The sequence below is a fragment of the Mirounga leonina genome, unplaced genomic scaffold, assembly GCF_011800145.1.
Source record: "Mirounga leonina isolate KUSES-001 unplaced genomic scaffold, KU_Mleo_1.0 Mir_175, whole genome shotgun sequence".
NCBI classification, from domain to species: Eukaryota; Metazoa; Chordata; class Mammalia; order Carnivora; family Phocidae; genus Mirounga; species Mirounga leonina.
In genome coordinates, this window is record NW_023270453.1 from 10067099 (window position 1) to 10087939 (window position 20841).

General features: G+C 42.7%; 1 protein-coding gene across 5 annotated transcripts in view; it reads left to right on the forward strand.

The window, feature by feature from the left end:
- NUDT5 (nudix hydrolase 5) overlaps positions 1-20739 on the forward strand; it is a 25341-nt gene extending 4602 nt beyond the window's left edge. For 4 of the 5 annotated variants that reach the window (XM_035021649.1, XM_035021647.1, XM_035021651.1 and 1 more), the window contains exons 2-10: positions 6664-6771; positions 8221-8288; positions 12456-12505; positions 14072-14179; positions 15405-15500; positions 16111-16212; positions 17769-17777; positions 17912-17965; positions 20480-20739. In XM_035021649.1, coding sequence (XP_034877540.1) covers positions 6709-6771; positions 8221-8288; positions 12456-12505; positions 14072-14179; positions 15405-15500; positions 16111-16212; positions 17769-17777; positions 17912-17965; positions 20480-20589 — 660 coding nt within the window. In that variant the 5' untranslated portion in view covers positions 6664-6708 and the 3' untranslated portion in view covers positions 20590-20739. The remainder of the gene's footprint in view (positions 1-6663; positions 6772-8220; positions 8289-12455; positions 12506-14071; positions 14180-15404; positions 15501-16110; positions 16213-17768; positions 17778-17911; positions 17966-20479) is intronic. The other variant, XM_035021650.1, reaches the window with a different exon arrangement.
- The last annotated feature ends 102 nt before the right edge of the window (positions 20740-20841 follow it).

Genomic DNA, 20841 nt, shown 5'->3' on the forward strand with positions numbered 1-20841 from the left:
TTTCTTTCTGCCCTGCCTTACTTGGAGGGACTGGTCCCCAAATGGCACCATTTAGCTTACAGTTTTGAAATGGTGCTAAAAATAATATTCTTTTTCTGGTTCAGTAGTATTTTTGAAATGCTTTTATAATCCTGAACATTTTGGGAATCTCAGAATAAAGAATATATTTTGAAATCACCCTTTAACCACACTTTTTGGTTATATTACAGTCAGCAGATTGCTACAAAATACTGTTGCCTCTTGGGGCTGATTGCATTCCAAGTAATTACCCTGGAGAGGCCCAGCCCTGCTTGCCACTTTTTTTTTCTTTTTTGTAATTTATGTCTGTAGTTTGTTGTCTTTCTAGCTCTCTAACATTCTAGCTTAAATATTTTTTAATACAATCTGTTTGAAACAACTGTTTATAGCTTAACATTTGCTGACCAAAAATCCATCTTCTAATTACTGAGACTGTGTTGTAATGGAGTTTAACTAACCTGGTTAAATGAAGAGTAGTAGATCTGAGGGACCATCCTTCAGAATAGTACTTTTTCACCTTTTGGCCATCAACAATCCCTTTGACAATCTGAAGGAAGCTATAAAGATATAAAGATAAGGGGACCTAGCACATAATTTAAATGTCTTAAAGTTGTATGTAAATCTGAAGGAGCTAGTGGCCCTTCTGCCACCAAAGATACTCACCTGGGGATGGGGGGACAACCTTCATTTTGTCCAGACTTTCTGGGAGTCCAGATTAGGAACCCTTTTAACAGAAAAAGTTACAGATGATCTAACTCTTCAAGAACTTAAGGTGGTGCATATACTTTTGAGGCCTGCAGTTCTCTGTCTTTAAGAAGTTTGGGTAGGCATCAGAAAAAGTTATTTGGGGTCAAAATACAACTTTTCAAAAGGAGGTCCAAATTTAACTTAACCCAAGCATCTTGCACCTAAATCGTAAACCGATTACGTTGTGCACTAAATGGGGTCCCTTGGTTGCCTGAAAGTTTTCTCTTAAGTGACAGAATTAAAAGCAGAGGAAATATTCCTTCTGTGATGTATATGTTCCTAATAGAAGGGAATGGAAATCTGGAAGATAAAAATCTAGGTAGAGAAATTTCTTTTATCTAGGTGTGGAGACCACACAGGCAGTGAGCAGTAGCCAACCTTTGATTTAACCCATGGTTAGTTTTCATCTGGGTCAGCAAACTACTTTGATTGCCTCTAACAATGTAAATTATTTGTCATATATAAACCAGTGATAGTTAAAAGTTTACCAGGAATAAATGCCTTTTATGCTATAGGCATATAGTCTATGCTAAATGACTGGCTAGTCTCAATACCCACATAGCTTAATGTTTTATTACTTTCAAGCCTCTGTTTAGAAGTTACCAGATTAAAGGGGGCTTTCATGATGATGCTCTAAAGATACCAACCCCCACCCCACACCTTCTCTACTCTTCTTATCCTTCTTCATCTTCCTCTGTAAAACTTAGCGTCTCCCACATAAATTTTGTATATTGTTCCTCTGTTTTCTCCCCTTCCTCCCACCAGAAAGTAAGCTCCTGGCGGACAGGGCCTTTGTGCAGTCCACTGCTGCCTTCCCAGCACCAAGGACACAACTTCACTCCCAGCCCCTCTGCCACAGGGTGCTGTAGCCAAGCTACCTAGATAGTCGATGTTCATTTTTTACGAACATTGATAGAGTTTGTGCATACTTCTTCATGGTTTAAATGAGTGTGAAAATGTATACATGTTTCTTTCTCTCATCTTCATTAAGTGGTTTTTACGTCTTTAGCGTAACATCATTTTTTTCTTCCCTAAGGCCTCAAGTTTTGCTTCTTTGCTGAAATCCTTACTGGAAATTGAATTCCTAGGTTTGCCCACAAAATAATCTGCAAGCAACAGTATTGATTACATCTTCATGATACAACAGAAATACAGTTAATTTTACAACAGAAGTATGTGTTGAGTATCAGGCAAAATATACACCCAGAGGACAGTAAAGTTGTCACTTGGGTACAGGAATGCCATGCATACATTACTAGCCTGTTGAGTCCAAAGCAGAGCTCCTTGAACTAGTCTCCTAGGTGTGATCAACCTTTGGACCTAACATGACTTTCAACAACCCAATTATTTGTCTCTTGGGGATTTTAAGACTGCAAAGGTGTTTGTTAATTGAGATGCAATTCACATACCATAAAATTCACGCTCTTAGACTGTAAAATTCTGTAGTTTTAGTGTATTTGCCAGATGGTGTCACCGTCACCACTATTCAATTCTAGAACATTTTCCATCAAAAAGAAACCCCATACCCATAAGTAGTCACTCCCTATTCTCTCCTTCCCCCCAGTCCCTTGGCAACCTCTAATCTGCTTTCTGTATCTTTGGATTTGCTCTTCTGGATATTTCATATACATGGAATCTTAAAATATTTGGCCTCTTGTATCTGGCTTCTCTCACTTAGCATATTGTTTTCAAGGTTCATCCATTTTGTAGCATGCATCAGTACTTCATTCCTTTTCATGGGTGAATATTATTCCATTGAATGAAATACCACATTTTATTTATCCACTCATCAACTGATAGTCATTTAGGTTGTTTCCACTCTGGGGCTATTACGAATTATACTGTCATGAACAGATATTTGTGTACAAGTTTTTGTGAGAGTATGTTTCATTTCTCCTGGGTATATATAGGCATGAAATTGCTGCGTCGTATGGGAATTCTGTCGTTAACCTTTTGAGGATTGTTTCCCAAAATGGCTGCACCATCTTGCATTCCTTCCAGCAGAATATGAGGGTCTCAGTTTCTCTACATCCTCACTGATACTTGCTGTTATGTCTTTATAGTTATAATCATCATAATAGGGGTGAAGTGTGGTATCTCATTGTGGTTTTGATTTGCCTTCCTCTGATGGCTAAAAATGCCCAACATATTTTCATGGGCTTATTGGCCATTTGTATGTCTTCTTTGGAAAAATGTCTATTCAGGTCCTTTGGCTATTTTTAATTAGGTTGTCTTTTAATTATTGCATTTTAAGAGTTTTTTGCATATTTCAGATACAGTTCTATCAGATTTGCAAACTTTTTTCCCATTCTGTGGGTTGTTTTTTCCCTATCTTCATGGTATCCTATGAAGCACACAAGTTTTTAATTTTGAGGAAGTCCGATTTATCTGTATTTTCTTTAGTTGCTTGTGCTTTATGTGTCACATCTAAGAGATCATTGCCTAACCCAAGATCATGAAGATTTACACGTATGCTTTCTTCTAAGAGTTTTGTAGGTTTGGCTCTTACATTAGCTCTTTAATCCATTTTGAGTTAATTTTTATATACAGTGTTAGGTAAAGGTTCACTTTTTTTTTTTTCCTGAAGATTCCATCTATTTAGAGAGAGGGTGCGTGTGCGCAAGCGGGGGGTGGGGGAGGAACAGAGGGAGAGAGAAAGAAAGAATCTCCAGCAGACTCTGCACTGAGCGTGGAACCTGACGCCGGGCCCAATCCCATGACCCCAAAATCACAACCTGAGCTGAAATCAAGAGGCAGATGTTCAACTGACTGAGCCACCCAGGTACCTGTGAGGTTCTTTTTCATTCTCATGAATGTATATATCTAAGCCCAGAACAATCTCTTGAAAAGGCTACCCTTTACCCCCCTTGATTGGTGGCATTCTTGTTGAAAATCAATGGACCATGAATCTGTGGGTTTAATTCTGGACTTTCTATTCCATCAGTTTATATGTCTGTCCTTAGGCTGGTACCCACGCCATCTTGATTACTGTGTCTTTTATAGTAACTTCTGAAATCAGGAAGTGTGAATCTCTTTAACTATGTGCCAAGAAAATTTTGAAATTGAGTTAAACTAAGTTAGTCAAATAAAGACAAGCACACAAGGAACTATTCTTCAAAATAAGTCTAAGCAGGCCCCAAACTAACCTAATTTACTTAGGAACAGAATGGCTGTCTAGACTTACCCAGCCAGATTCATTTTACTCCTTCTTTCATTTTTTTTTTTTTTTAAGATTTTATTTATTTGTCAGAGAGAGAGAGAGAATGTTCAAGCAGGGGGAGAAGCAGGCTCCCCACTAAGCAAGGAGCCCAATGCTGGACTCGATCCCAGGACCCTGGTATCATGACTTGAGCCAAAGACAGACGCTTAACCAACTGAGCCACCCAGGCATCCCACCTTCCTTCATTTATTCAGCGGTGATTTTAGGGAGTTTCTATACCAACACAACTGTGAGCAGTGTTGAACACTGGACAACATAAAAATCTAATGTCCAGGAGATGGTTTTGGAAATTTCATCCCAGGTGGGAGGTTTTCAGCCAGAGCAGTGATGGTAAGGATAGGACACTCTTAAGAAATGTTGAGACAGAATTTTTAGGACTTATAATGGATAAATTATAAGTGGTGAAGGAGAATAAGGGATTGGAGCTACTTCTATTTCTGGCTTGGGGGTGATGAGTAGATGGGTGGATGGGATGGTAAAGGAGTAGACTGCACTGGGCTGAGTAAATACACTCAATAGTATCATCTGTTCTTTCAAGAAGTCCAGGAAGGCGGAAGGAAAGAACAGGGTTATGAGAAGATTAAATGTGTTTTGTTGGGTGTGTTTTAGGATGGAGGATGTTTGCCATCTGGGATAAAAATTGCAAATGAGATGGGTAGTTTCATTATTACTTTAGGCCTCAGAAGAAACAGAGCGGGGCACCTGGGTGGCTCAGTCAGTTAAGTGGTGGCCTTTGGCCCAAGTCATGATCCCAGTGTCCTGGGATCATGGCCCCGCATCGGGCTCCTTGCTCAGCAGGGTGTCTGCTTCTCCCTCTCCCTCTACCTGCCGCTCCCCCTGCTTGTGCGTGCTCTTTCTCTCTCTCTCTCTCTCTCTCTCTCTCTCAAATAAATAAATAACAGCTTTAAAAAAAAAAAAATAGAGCAAAGACACTCTTTCCTCCAAGACATTTGGTAGGAGGGTTGATGTTGATACTCTGTATTTTCCCTGTAGTAAACATTAGGAGGTGGGGTAGGTTAGGGAACCACAGATCTTAAGAGTAGTAAAGCCTTGGAGTAGCCACTGAGAACTGTAGATAAAATAACAAGGAAACAGAAAATAGGAATGAAAAAGACAAGACAGAGGATCGGTTCAGGAAGTCTAACAGCTAAATACCAGTTCCTAAAAGAAAGAACATAGAAAATAGAGGGGAGGAGATTATTAGTGAAATATTTCAAGAGAAGTTCCCCATAAAGAAGCACAGTATGGTTTCCAGATTGAAAGGACCCATTTGACAAAACAGGGGAAGGGGATTAAAGGTACAGATTTACAGGGGCACCTGGGTGGCTCAGACTGTTAAGCATCCAACTCTTGATTCCAGCTCAGGTCATGATCTCAGGGTTGTGAGATAAAGCTCTATGCTCAGCTGGGAGAATCTGCTTGAGACTCTCTCCCTCTGCCCCTACCCCACTCATATGCGGACATGCGTGCTCGCTCGCTCTCTCTCTCTCTCAAAAATAAAAAAAAAAAAACAGAAAAGATGCAAACTTCCAGTTATAAAATAAATGAGACATGGGAATGCAACGTACGGCATAGAGAATATAGTTAACAATATCGTAACAAGTTTATATGGTGACAGATGGTACCCAGATTTTCGTGGCAATGACTTCATAATATATGTAAACGTTGAGCACTATGTTGCACACCTGAAACTAATATAATATTGTATGTCAACTACACTTCAATAAAAAAAGGAAGGACCTGTTTGAGTTCCCAATACAGTAACATCAACACGAAGACATGAATAACTACAGGTTTCCAGAGAAAGAAAATAGGCCAGAGAGGAAAAGGATCAGGAATCAGAATGGCTTCAGATGTCACAACAGCCAATACCAGAAGCAAGACAACTGAGCAAGGCCTCCATATTTCCAGTAGAAAGTGATTTTCGGCCCATACTTCTATATGCAGCCAGGTTATTCAGTCCACTTTGAGGGCAGAGAAAGATTTTCAGACACTCGGTACAAAAAGCAGGAGAACAAGCCAAGAAGAGAGACTGGAGTAGGGTACAATACGGGATGGGGCCTGCTCTTTCCGCGACAGAGCTGGTGCTCCCAGTCAACTCCTGCACAACTCTTTTATACATGTTGAAGCTTTAAAGTGAACAGGCCACAACAATGTGAATGTGTTGAATTCCACTGAGCTGCACATTTTAACATTATTAAAATGGTATATCCATTTACCACAAGTTTAAAAAAAAAACGATATATGGGAGGTAGACACAGGCAGCACATACAAGTCTTACAGTTTAGCTGTCAAGGGTAGATAAGGGACAGTGGTGAAGGGGTGGGAATGGGGAGTGGTATACAATTATTCTACTGTTTCCCCCTTGGAAAGTTTTTAAATTTGGAGTCAGAAAAATCCAAGAATGTCTGTGTAAGTGCCCAGCTCCCGCCCAGTAGGAGTTTAGTTAACGTGGGCTGAATCTGACTGGGATGGCTGCACGTTCTTTCCTGGCTGTTTCCTGGGGCCTTGGCATTGACATTCCATCTGGGGCAGTCCTCCCAGGTTCCCATGAGGAAAGCAGCATTGATGACATCAGATAAGTTTTTCACCGTTTAAGTACTTTGAGCGATGGCCTCCGGACAAATGTTTAATTCAGAAAAATAAATGTAGCCTAAACAAATCTTATTATCTTACAGCGTGAACTTCCTGCCTGAGGACTATAAAGACTAAGTAGTTTGAAAATGGAAAACCAAGAACCAGCGGATCCTTCTCAAAATACCAAACAGTCTATTATTTCAGAGGAGGTATAAACTGTTTTTCTCTTCTCTGCCCCCTCCCACACAGAGCTGAGTTTAAATGAAATGTAGAAACTTGTTTCAAATGCTTATATTTAATTCTTTGTGTGTGTGTATTCAATTATTAAACACAGTTTCTTAAACATTGTTCCTACTCCCTTTTTAGGACTCAGGGACACTTTGCTCTTGTGTGGGAGCAATAGTGTATCTCTTAATTATATGTACTAGTGAAGTATTTTTATTTTTATTTTTTTTAAAGATTTTATTTATTTATTAGAGAGAGGCACAGCGAGAGAGGGCACACAAGCAGGGGGAGTGGGAGAGGGAGAAGCAGGCTTTCCGCTGAGCAGGGAGCCCGATGTGGGGCTCGATCCCAGGACCCTGGGACCGCGACCTGAGCCTGAAGGCAGACGCTTAATGACTGAGCCACCCAGGCGCCCCTAGTGAAGTGTTTTTAAAGTGGATTTGGGCTGTTGATACAAAAATTCTCAAAATTTTATTAAAAGTTTCCCTGGGTAGAAGAATAAGTCATATGTGAGTTTTAGGGTTTAGACATTTCATACCTAAGTATCACGTCTTAGTTAGCTGCTTATGGTCTCAATATATATGTTTAAGAACAATAAGAATTTAAGTTGTTAGTTGTAGTCTGAATTCCAGAACTAATGTATGTGTTATATGTTATTTGGTTTAGCTTTTAATAAGTCTCTTTCTGCAGGAACCATTGCAGTGGATAAATTTTAAATCCTTCACCTTGGAACTCTGACCTTGACATCTTCCTGCAGTTGTTTATGATTTAAAAATCTTTCCATGTTGTCTGTGAATAGATCTGCTGATAATTATTAGGTTGCTGCTGGCCAGAAGTGAAAGATAGGATAGTGAGAAAAAGGCTACTGCTTTATGTCTGCAGTGACTCTCTTCTGTCAGTTCAGTATAGTGCCATAGGTAAGTTAGTCCAGGTAACTGAAACTCAATGTCTAGGCAGAACGATCCTGGGCCACCTGTCTTGGATGGGGTGGGAAACCCATGTGTTCCTAGAAATGCGGTTGTTGGACATGGTTTCCTCAGTCAGCCTTCCGGTGTGGTCATTGACTATAAACCACAACTGAGGAGTCTCTACCCACGAAACACACCTCTGTGATGAGCACCCAGCTCAGAGGATAGAACACTAGGTCCCCGAAAACCCCTCACTCCTGGTCCTCCCTCTCCACTTCCCCGCACCCCCCGTTTTTTAACTCTCATCTCTTTTCACCTCTCAGTATCACTTCCCAAACTCCAGAAAGAAACTGAACCACCCTTCAGAAAAAAAACTTTCCGTACTTTGAACTGAAAACCTTCCTGCAACTACTGGGAGGGGCACATGAGCACCGGGAGGGCCAGGCAGAGAAAATCTGAAAGAAAACAAACCTTCTAAGTAAAATCCTCAGTTTGAAAATCTCCCAACTTAATGTCTCCTTTTAGTTAATTTCCGAAGGAAAATGGGTCAAGCTTGAAAAAACAACGTACATGGATCCTACTGGGAAAATAAGGTAAATGATTTTTTTCCCTTTTGTAAAATGCGCAGTATTTGGGTTCTCAGTCGGGTCTCCATTTAGCATTTGACATAAACTCTGATAGCTTCCTCATTATAAACTTGGTCTTAAATGAAAACTCTAATTCAGTGCTTTCTGTCAGAATGTCTGGATCGCTTATAATCTCTGAATAAAATTACATTGTCAGTTTGTTATAATAACTAATCAGGAATTGATTTTTAACACCATTCTCCCTGAGGAGATTCTTATGAACCTGAAATTTGGGGCCTGCCTCACTTAAGCTGATAAAGCAGCAGAATAATTAGCCATCCGGCTGCCTCCTTCTGGTCACACCAATTTTTAATTTGTAAATTAGAAGGATTGAGGAGGGAATAGTGCTGGGTTTGAGGTAAAACTTACATCCTTTACACCTTGCTTGTGGAAATGTGAATTGGGGGGGAAAAAAAGTTTTGCAAAGCATTTCACTGTATGTACCAGACATAAAGATATGACCGACACCCTTCGACCTAAGTAATCCCATTCCTGAGACTGTTTGGAGTCAGGTTTGTGCATGAAAAATGTTCATCAAAATTTAAAAAGACAACAAATTGAAAGCACCCTAATCATTTTAAAAATTGGGAAATGATTGTTATAGTGCAACATAAGAGAATATGATGTACAGTATGAGGGAACATAGTCAATGATATTGTAACAACTTTGGTGACTACCCTTGCGACTATTTTGTAATGTATATAATTATTGAGTCACTATGTTGCACACCTCAGATACAATATTGTGTGCCAATTCTTCTTCAATCTGAAAGGGGGGAAATAATTTTTTAGTGTATTCGTTTGGTAAAATCTCTGCAGTCATCTACAAAGCAGATTCTGAAGACAAGCTAGCAATATGAGAAAAGTGATTAAGTTGTTCACAACATAGGAAATGGTATATATGCTTTTTAAATTCTTTCCAAATAATGTATTTAAGAAAAGGCTAGAAGGGAAGCTGGCAAAATATTAAAGGCAGCTGTGCGGTAAACCTTTTCTGTTTTCCAAATTTTCTGTTCAGGAAGTTTTTGATTTTATAATTAACTATCAGAGAAAAATGTGTTAAAAATAGATTAAGCATTTCCCTAGTGAAATATAAAAAGGAATGAAGTGGTGAATGAGAAAATACAAAAATATAATTAAATTTAGTATCCAGATTATATGATATAAATTAATATAAAAAGTCCATTTGCTAAGTGATCAGATCACAGAGTTTCTTCATGAGAAAATATATCTTATCATCCCTGTGAAAGTATGCGGACTTGTCAGTAATAACTGAGACCACTTTAATTACATTTACTAAACTATTAAAAGTATTAATAAGGGCCAGTGTTGGAGAGCTGCAGGAAACATTAAGCTATCCAAAGCACTATTAAATTAAAACCTGAAAGTAAGAAACTGGGCACACTGCAGTCCAACACAGGGGAAGCATACAGAACACTTATTTACGTGAGTTTGATGTGCAGAACTAAGTAGGAAATTACTAGCGGGTATAGGAATACAGAAATGTGGCCAGGCCCAAGCCTTCAGGAACACAATATGCTCAAATGTACTTGTATTTGTGAAAATGTAGACAGATTAGAACCCAATTTGTAGTGATATGGTTTGACTCTCTTTTCCCTACAAAGTTGTTTAAGTTTGTAACAGATACAACCCTTAACACTAATTGATCGAAAGAGTACATGTTGGTTTGCACCAGCTCATCTCTTCACCTGACTCATCTTCCTCCATCAGCATTTCTTAACAGGGATGTGCATCAGAATCACTTGGAGGCTTTTTATCACAATATTCGCATCCAGGTCTCACCTCCAGGGCGTCTGTCTCAGTATTGAGGGGGGCACCCGAAAGCCTACCAGATACCATGCTTACATGGCCCTTTATAGCATGTTCACCTCTGTTCTTGCACGTGGACGTCTTCCCCATGACTTCCAAGGAGCTCTTTCCAGACACACTGACATTTTGTACCAGCATGTCAGACTTTGCAGAGTGAATCTCTGGACTTTCCCATAGGTCATGATGTATAAACTTATCAAATGTTTTATCTGGTACCTGATACATAAGCATGTTGGTAAGGATGAAATAGCAGCTCGAAAATCGTTTGTGCCACCATGTTATTTGTGGATAAAGATATGGAATTGATTTTAGTTGTGTAAGAATTGCTGGCAGCATCCCCCTTTATGGCCATTCAGGACTGAGCCAAAGTCATCCTTTATTGCCATTCCTGCCTTTTGTGTTTGTTGACTAGGCTAACAATATGTCCTGGGAAAACAGGCTTTCCTATAACAAAGACTCAAAAACTGGAGTAGCTTAACTAGAATCAGAATTCGAAAGCTACAAGAGGCATTTGAGATAACTTACTCTTAATGCCCTAGTTTTACAACTGAGAACAGGTTCAAGGAGTTTGTGGCTATGGGGTTAGCTGGTAGGCAGGCAGAGACTAAGATTTTCTGACTCAATCAAATGTCTGTCTCTCAGAGTCCCTTGAAGATGATTGGAGCTCTCATGGGGCATTCCTGATCTAGGATTCCTTATAAATGCATTTATATTTCCTTGCTCATGATTCATGGCTTGTTACTGGTTATTTTACTTCATCTTAACCACTGTAATGATGCTACTCTTTTTGTTTCCCTTATTCCTAGTGTTTTTGGGGTGGCACCTTCAGTGTTCCTCAGCACTGTCTTCTTCAGTCTTTACAACTAACCTTAAGAGGTAGCAGAGAGAGCTATGCCAAAAGGTGTTTTGTCTCTTGCAGTCTGTATTATTTACTGATCAGAATTGCTTGTTGGTTGGCTTCTTGTTACTAACAGGAATGTTGGGCAGTTGTGAGTTGTCATAATAGTGTTTGGTTTCTGTAGGTTCATTTTGACACATTTGCCATTAGAATTTGCATATAATACCAAAAGATCTACAGTTTACAGAAAGGTTCTTTTTTTTTTTTTTTTTTAAGATTTTATTTATTTATTTGAGAGAGAGCACAAGCAGGGGGGAAGGGCAGAGAGAGAAGCAGACTCCCCGATGAGCAGGGAGCCCGATGTGGGGCTTGATCCCAGGACCCTGAGATCACGACCTGAGCCGAAGGCAGATGCTTAACTGACTGAGCCACCCAGGCGCCCCCAGAAAGGTTTTTTTGTTTTGTTTTTTTAACTAGATGAAATAGCTAGATTTTTTCCATAGAAATGTGGCACAGCCCAACCCTTAAGGACAAGCTGGTCAAAAGTGTGAGGGCCCCTCTGGGCAGCCCATCTCCTCAAACCCACTCTTCTGTGGGGAGGCAGACGTTGATGCCTTTCTTACCCTAGTCTCCAGCGCCACTCAGATGTCTTATTTCTCTTAGATCCAAAGTTGATCTGCTTCTTCACTCCCATCTCTTAGCACTGCTCCTTTCTGTTTAAGGGATAAGAGAGTGAAGGGGAATTTCCCTCACGTGTCCTTCCCCTTCAAACACAATTGACACAATTGTAGCAATAACTGGATTTTCAGGACAGCTTTCCCCAGAAAAAAACAGCTAACCACGGAAAGGGAGCAGGAACCTGCCATTGCTCATCTCACTTTTTCCTCTGTGGACCATTTTCCCCTTAGGTAAAGATAGATCTCACACATGCAAAAGAGAGCACTTACCTAAATTTAGTAATTCCTCAATGAATAAATGGAATGGTCCTGCTTTCTTAAATTGTTATTTTAGGTCATGTGTAAATAACATCTCAGGAGTTCATATTATGCAGAATATCTTTTGTTCTTAGCAAAAAGACTGGACTTTTCATAGGGGCGTAATTTGCACAGACCACTCAGTAGCTTTGTAGCTTAATTGACTGCTCACCTGTAGATTTATGATCCAACCTGAAATATTTCCAGTGGACGATTTGAAAGGCAGCTCAAGCGAACAACAGGCCTTCTCTTTAGATAGCATCAGAGGGTTAGATGTAGGGCGGCATGTTTTCTTTGGAAAAATTTTCAGGAGCTACAGGAAAGCATAGTTGGCTTTTGCTGTACAGACGTGTATGGCTGTGGTCTTCTTGACCATGATCATTAGAACACTTGCATGCTTGGCATTTGAAAGTTCTGGTTGTGGACCGAAAACCCAAGGACATTCCCCCTCTGTAACACCAGTGATTTTGTTTTTTCTTCTCTGCCTGAACAGAACTTGGGAAACTGTGAAACGTACAACCAGGAAAGGACAGTCGGCTGATGGTAGGAGTGCAAACCTGTTACAGCTCTTCATGAAGGAAGTCACTGCGCATTATTGCAGGAGGCGGGGTTCTTTTTACTTTAACCAAGACCTCAGAGCAGTTCTCTTCAATTATGATCTTTCATCTTTAAACCTACTATTGCTTTTTGCATTGCTACATGACTAAATCAGGCTTTCTTTTTTTTTTTTAAAGATTTTATTTATTTATTTGAGAGAGAGAGCACATGAGAGGGGGGAGGGTCGGAGGGAGGAGCAGGCTCCCTGCCGAGCAGGGAGCCCGATGCGGGACTCGATCCCGGGACTCCAGGATCATGGCCTGAGCCGAAGACAGTCGCTTAACCAACTGAGCCACCCAGGCGCCCTTTTTTTTTTTTTTTTAAGATTTTATTTATTTGCGAGAGAGAGAGAATGAGAGACAGAGAGCATGAGAGGGAGGAGGGTCAGAGGGAGAAGCAGACTCCCTGCCGAGCAGGGAGCCCGATGCGGGACTCGATCCCGGGACTCCGGGATCATGACCTGAGCCGAAGGCAGTCGCCTAACCGACTGAGCCACCCAGGCGCCCTAAATCAGGCTTTCTTTTACAGATTTATTTATTTATTTGAGAGAGCGTGGCAGGTGGAGGGAGAGAGAGTTTAAGCAGACCCCGTGCTGATGTGGGGCTTGATCTCACGACCCTGAGATCACGACCTGAGCCGAAAGCAAGAATCAAGACGCTTAACCAAAGGCACCACCCAGGCATCCCAGTCGGGCTTTCTTTATAAATAATCCTGGCTCCTGTTATCTCGGCTCGGTACAATATTTTGAGGGGCAGGTATACTAATATTTAGAGCCAAATTTAAGTCAGTATAACTTGAAGCCACACACTGTCGTCTAGATGCGACTTTTCGAAACCCTTTGTATTCTCTTCAGAGGACCTAGGGGAAAGCCTTTAATTTGGAAAAGCATTTGGCCCTACTTTATGATGGACCAGTTGCTTTATAAGCTGATGAGGAAATGGAATTAGGAGACTATTCCACGCATTCATTTCACTGTCCTTTCCGCGCACAAATGCTTTGACTGCAAAGATCCTGAGAATCACCTCTGATCTAGGGGAGGTTGGGCAATAGGTCTTTGTTTTTCCCTTTCATTTTGTTGTCTGTTTTTACTGAAAGTACACAGAGTAGCTACAACAGCTGCTGTTTCTGCCTGTGGGGATAGTCGGGGGCAAGGGAGTAGCCAAGAGCTCCCCGTAGGCAATTTGTGTTTTCCAGAACACAGTGGGATTTTGCCTATGTTTTAAGGCCATGCAAAAGGTTTCTCTCTTGGGAGAAAAGGTCCTCGATCCTAAAACAATCAAATCCAGTGTAGCTAGCGTTTACCATAAACAGCAAGACTGACTTGATTCATTGCTTCAAGGACATACAAGCACACGTAGATGACTGTCCCTTCCCCCGCGGCCTGGCTTGCTGCAGGGTGAGAAATGGGCCTCTGCAGAGGTTAGCGTAAGGCAGGAATGAGTCCTTGACCCTGTGCTAAATGTCCACGGACATTTCATTAGGGATTCCCTTGGTTTGATCTCCTGCTCACAGGCGTGGCGGTCATCCCGGTGCTGCAGCGGACTCTTCATTACGAGTGCATCGTTCTGGTGAAGCAGTTCCGGCCACCGATGGGAGGCTACTGCCTAGAATTCCCTGCAGGTGAGTCCCCGAACCGAGGGACCGCCGGGCCCGGCGCCGAGCACTGCAGCGCGTGGACCCTGAACGCTTTCACCTGTCCCTGTGGTTTTAAGTAAAACAGAAGCATCCCTGCAGCAAGCTGCCCCCGGTCATGTTCTAGTGACGCGCTAAGCCTGAGAGCGAGGCAAGGGTAGTGTCCCAGCTGGCCTTTCCCGGCCACATCTCAGCAACATTCTAACTTCTCTTTGAGGAATTGCGTTTCCCTAGTTTGTCAACTGAGTTCCATTTTCTATCACTAGCGATCTGCCTCCGACCAGAAACTCACAGTAATAACGAGGTCAGACTCTTAACTCCAAAAATTATGAAGGGAAAAGACATCTTGATCTTCCTATATGTACACAGGCTAGGGAAACGGTCTTAACTTCCACTAGAATATTCTCTTGAGTTGCACGGTTAAGTAGAGCTATCCAGAATTTGAAGCTCTTATGGCATAGGACTTAACTGGGTTGTTCCCATCTGAAGAGATTAGATCTCATTTATTTATCATTAGCGGTATAGGTTTTGTACTTTGAAATTCCAGCCCATGAGAAGGCACACCAACTTTCCTTCTCATTTACCAGCCATTTCACTGGAGAAATTAATAACTTTAAAAGTAACAGAATAGGCTGTATTTTGCTTTTTCATTGCGTTATTTCGAGTAAAATAATCCAAGTTCTGTGGTCCTCCCCACTTGGCCTCCCTATCAGCTGCCTCGAGTCCGCCAGCCTCCCAGCCTTCTCCCTCGCAGGTGATGCTCATGCCGGCCTTTCTGTCCAGGCCGCAGGATCGCTCTGCGAGGGAGGAAAGCAAGTAGGTGACACTGTGACCTGAGAAAACTGGAAAGAGTACCAGGCTTCCTGGGCGGGGGCACATAGCTGGGTCCGTCACCGAGGCCAGTGGGCCAACACCACCGAGCCACTTCTCACAGGAATCCGCGCTTTCCGGGCTGCAGAACACAAGTGCCGAGACACTCGTGGGAACAGTTGAGGTCTAAGTAAGACGAACAGATGGGAGCTACCGGAACCTATTCGATCTGCCTAGGGTTTTTTCTTAAAAAAGTTCCAAACCTCAGTCAGTTGTACCTGTACAACCACATTCCACAGTCCTCTGGTTCTTCTCATGTAGCTCAACCGCAATTATACTAGAAGGAGAGGTTCCAAAACCCTGGATTTCTCTAGCCCACCTCACAAATGGTTTGAACTTCCAGGGCTCATCGATGATAATGAGAGCCCAGAAGCAGCCGCTCTTCGGGAGCTTGAGGAAGAAACTGGCTACAAGGGCGATGTTGCCGAGTGTTCTCCAGGTGTGTATTGCTGTCCAGGTGTGCGCTAGGAGACAGACTCTTGAAAATTAGTCAAGCCGTAGATTCTTCTGTGTGTAAAGGATAATGCGGGTGTTCTTTATGCTCAGGATTCAGATGGCTTCTGTCTTGGCTAATTCACTGACAAGAAATCCTAGTTAGATTGGGTCACCCCCTACCCGTGAGCCTCCCCTCCGCAGGGCAGCCAGTTTGACCAAGAAGGCCCTGAAGCTGGAGCAGAAATGTGAAATCCGTTACCTTCCCGAGTTTCCCACGTCCTAAGCTTTATGCTTTCTTACCTCATCCATGTGCCAAGCACCTCACTAGAGTTTGTTTCTTGTTGTGGTGACAGGAGTTGACAGCATGGCAGTACCACCTAACCCCTCAGACTTAGCACACTTAGGAACTCGGGGGACGGTACGAGTGCTGGCTACGCGTACGCTCGGCGGTCCTGCAGCTCCACTAAGCGGATCGGGTCAACCGTCGTTTGCCTGCACGAGTTCTGTGTTAACTATGAATCACGAGCCCAGGTTTCTTCCGAAGACATTTAAGTAATGAAAGAAGTGGCACGTGACTAGTGTCTGTCAAGGTGATCTGTCGCTTCTCTCCGTAGCTGTATGTATGGATCCAGGTTTGACAAACTGTACCACACACATCGTGACAGTGACTATTAATGGGGACGATGCTGAAAACGTGAGGCCTAAGCCAAAGCCAGGTGAGTGTGCAGTGGATACGCTTAAGGTGCTTCTGTTGCGTTAAAGACCGTTGAACTTGCCGCTGATTCGGCTTCTGGCTTGTCAGAATAGGCTTGTAGGTCCTCCGTCAGTACTCCAGGCCCTTTTCCTAATCTTGGGTCCTTTAGCATTTTTCTTTCAACGCTTACTGAGCTTTATGCTTTCTTTTATAAAATGTCAAATTAACAATATTTACGTATTTTCTGTGTGGAGTTTATGCCCACATGGTAGTATGAGCCACAAATCTGAATAGTAAACAGTGAAAATCTTCAGAATCACTCATTTCTGTCTTCGTGTGTTTTAAGAATGGCATAAATTATTGTGAGCAGATAGCAGCTGACTAGTCTTCATGGGGTTCCGTACTTAGAGAAGCGTGTAGGAGGTTCCTGGCTCTATTATTAATTTCTCAGCAAGTCTGGACTCGAGCTTTGATGCCTCTGTCTGTCCATGTCGTCTCCCACCCCGTTACAGGTGGTGATCTCACACACACACACACACACACACACACACACACACACACACGGTCACGTGTCACAGCTGTACTCTTCCATTTCTCACCGCCTCACGTGCTCCTGAATGTTCCAGTCCTTTTGCAGCTGATTCTAAATGCTCGGTTCAAACTTGCTAATACGCGTATGACATGCAGTGCAAGAGCCGTCCTCAGAGGTGAACAGGATCACCATTAGCCAGCAGTTCCACTCCTAGCTCTACACCGCAAAGCACTGAAAGCAGGGGCAGGGGCTCACCCGGACACTTGCACACCAGCGTTCACGTAGCCGCCCTCACAGTACCCGAAAGGTGTCCATTAGCCGATGCACAGCAGGACAGCATCCAGCCCTTAAAGAGACCTGCTGGTGCAGCCTGTAACAGGATGAAGTCTGAAACGCTGTGCCGAGTGCTTAGTGTAGCCAGACAAAAAAGTGTAAATAGGGACACCGGGCTGGCCCAGTCCCTAGAGCATGCGACTCTTGATCTCCAGGTCATGAGTTCAGGCCCCACGTTGGGCGTAGAGCTCACTTTAAAAAAGAAAAAAAATTTTTAAGCGTAAATCCTGTGCTTCCACCCATATGAGGTTACCTAAAATCCGTGTATTCATAGAGACAGAAAGTAGAATAGAGGTCAGCGTGTATGGGGACGCACTGCTTAGTGGCTACCACGCTTCTCTTTGTGAGGCTGACAAAGCTCCAGAGAAGGATAATGCTGATAACTGCACAGCAGCGTGAATGTATTTAATGCCTCTGAACTGTACCTTTAAAAGTGGTTAAAATGGTGAATTGTGTGTATTTTAACAACTTAAAAATGCACGTGTCGTGTATCCTAGAACATGCTTTACATGTTGCTATTACACATTTGATTTGGAGAACGATAATTTTGCACTGTTGGAATGCTTTTTACCACGTACCCAGATCAAATTAGTAGAGACCCAGGTTTCTGTTGAATTCTTCCGCCCTTCTCGGTGTGTGTGTTGCACAAAAGCCTTGCGGTGTTTGCCCGCAGCGGGCCCTGCTCTAACGCCGTCCCTCTTGTCTGTTTTCAGGAGAAGGAGGTATGTTACCCAGCTAGCCGTGGCTGACCGTGTGTGTGGCTTAGCGCGGTGGAAATGGCTGCAGGCATTTGGTGGTGTTCTGGTAGGCCCTCTTATTCTTCAGCTTTGTTTTCACTTGCACTTTGTTTGTTTAGAATTTGTCGAAGTAATTTCCTTACCAAAGAATGACCTGCTGAAGAGACTTGATGGTAAGCATTAAGACTATTCCCCAACTTCCTCAATTTTCCCCATCCTCAGCCCCATCCAGTGGGGCACTAAATAGAATTCCCCTTCTGTAATTACAGTCTTCCTCATTAAAGTCAAATACCTAGAAACTGTTGTACAACTGCAGTTCACCAACAGTAATTTTCCTTTCTGGGTGGCAGAGTTTGAAAATGTGAGCAAAACATTCTACGTCAAGTGAAAGCTTTCAGTAGTGTGGATTTTTTTTTTTTTTTTTCTATAGAAGAGTCAGGATGATATTCCTATAGATTTGCCAAAACTCTATACCTCAAATCTCTAATCCATGGCAATGCAGAGGCCTAAGTAGGTATCTCTTAGCTGATCCTCCAAGATGCTAACCTGCTGGATGGTTCTCTGTGCAGGATTGAAGCTAAAGGAGAATTTAACACTATTCCTTCTGCAAAGATGGAGGTATAGGAAGAGCAATATATGCTGATATAATGAATCAGACTACCGGTGTGACCCCTAGTAAATCACTGGTCATGTAATTCCTGGTCAAGCCATCTCCTAGGGATCTGGTAAAAAAATTAAATAAGGTTATGTGGACAAATGTCCCCTGATAGAACGACAGTAGGAGGTACTGTACCGGAGACAGACGGAGGCCCGGCTGGGAGGGCCCCATTCACTCATTTGTAAAGAAACAGATAATCTTCCTAATTTGAATGTTTTAAAATTTTTACTTCGAAAAGTAACTTGAAGCACTGTTTGACCTGAGGCTTTGAGGGCTCTCTCTTCCTCTCCTTCTATAAGAACCAGTGGCTAACCATTTTATTTCTGATGTCTGTGTTGTTTTAGAAGTAAGTATGAGCTTCCAAAAACGACTGTGATTTCAGAATTCCCAGAAAGCACTCCTTCCTACTTTACCTTTTTAAAAACTAGACCTGAGGGGCGCCTGGGTGGCTCAGTCGTTAAGCATCTGCCTTCAGCTCAGGTCATGGTCCTGGGGTCCTGGGACCAAGCCCCACATCGGGCTCCCTGCTCGGCGGGAAGCCTGCTTCTCCCTCTCCCTCTGCCCCTCCCCCAGCTCATGCTCACTCTCTGTCAAATAAATAAATAAAATCTTAAAAAAAAATAAAATAAGATAAAAAACATAAAAACTAGGCCTGAGGTAAAAAGCACCAGGGTCTCAGATTAGAAACGCTCACACCGAAGCAAGCCACGGTTTACTCAGAGAAAGCTGTAGCTGCCAGTGACGGACAGCACAACTCGGAGTCTGTCGCGTCTGCCTGGGTCCCCTCAGCCGACCGTGTATCAGTCACGAACCAGAACACGTTTCGCAGCCTCTCCCGGCTTTTCTCCTAAAACAGGACAAGGGGTAACCCCCATCTCTGAGGAGGCAGCAATAAAATTAAACAAGGTAATGTTGGCACTAAAGGGCTTAAATGTTAGACACCGTGGGTCTTACAGAAGTATTCTCTCAAAGAACTAACTTCCTTCTCCCTTCCGTCCAACTTCACCTCCTTCTAGCCTTAGAAGAGGGGAAGACAGAGACAGATCTGTAGAAAGGAAGGGGGAAAAGAACCCTTTTTCCTGGCTTTATCAGAATCAAAATACAGCAATCAAACCATTTATTCAACAAGTTAACATTTGGGAAGGTATTTTGAGTTGTTTGCTCTAAGGAGTAACTTTCAACACTTACCAGGCACCTACCATGCACAGAGGAGGACCTAACCCTGCCTTCCAGGATCAGCATGTCTCTGAGCGTGTTCCTGCACCAGCGGCTAGGAAAACAAGTGACAGGTGCCAAGTCTGATCACCCCCACCAGAGCGACACAGAAGTTCTCGTTAAAGCCCACTGTACAGCGTAAGATTCTGAGACGTCATTCTTTAAAAAAAGAAAAAGATTTTCTTTATTTGAAAGAGAGAGTAAGCACCACCAGGGGAAGGGAGAGGGAGAAGCAGGCTCCCCGCTGAGCAGGGAGCCCGATGCGGGGCTGGATCCCAGGACCCCGCGATCATGACCTGAGCCGAAGGCAGACGCTAAACCAACTGAGCCATCCAGGCGCCCCTCAAACCTCATTCTTGCTGGAATTCCAGTCCCGTCGTGCACACAGCTTAACTTGTGGATAGAAAATACGTATTCCCTAGCAGTGGAGAAGACAGATGAACCCCTCTTTGAGGGACTGAAGAATCACCACTGAGCCCTAGAACGAGCTATAAATGAACAAATCAATCTACAAACTTAGAACGTTGCTGTTTTAACACATAAAACCATCTCGAATGTGTGATCTTCTGCCTTTATGCTTTTTTCTTGTTCTTGTCTCTTGCTGGAACTGTAATCCTGCTTATATATCCTTTCATCTTCTATCTCACTAGAGTAAGATCCTTGAAGGCAGAAAATGTCTTGTTCACCACTTTACCTCCGGCATCCGGCACAGGACCTGGCACATAGTAGTAGCTCAGTAAAGACGGACTGATGGATAAGGGGCATTGTCCTTGATTAACTTCATTATCTAACTTGTATCCTTTGCTTCCTCTAGCTCTGGTAGCTGAAGAACATCTGACCGTGGACGCCAGGGTCTATTCCTACGCTCTGGCACTGAAACATGCAAACACGAAGCCGTTTGAAGTGCCTTTCCTGAAGTTTTAAGGCCAAAGGACAGTAGCCATGTTTTTATAAATAAGACCACCAGGCCTCCTTCACTAAGACTTTGTATTCAGCTTAGCTTACTGTAGACTTGAAATTAGTTTTCATTAAATAAAAGCAACACAGAATACATGTGGTGATATGGAATTGTAATTACAGGTAGGCTGTAGTCTTCATTTAAATGCTAAACTCCAGCAAATAGTTATGAAAAAGAACATAAATGCAGATACCCAGTTTTTACTCCAGTTTATTTTT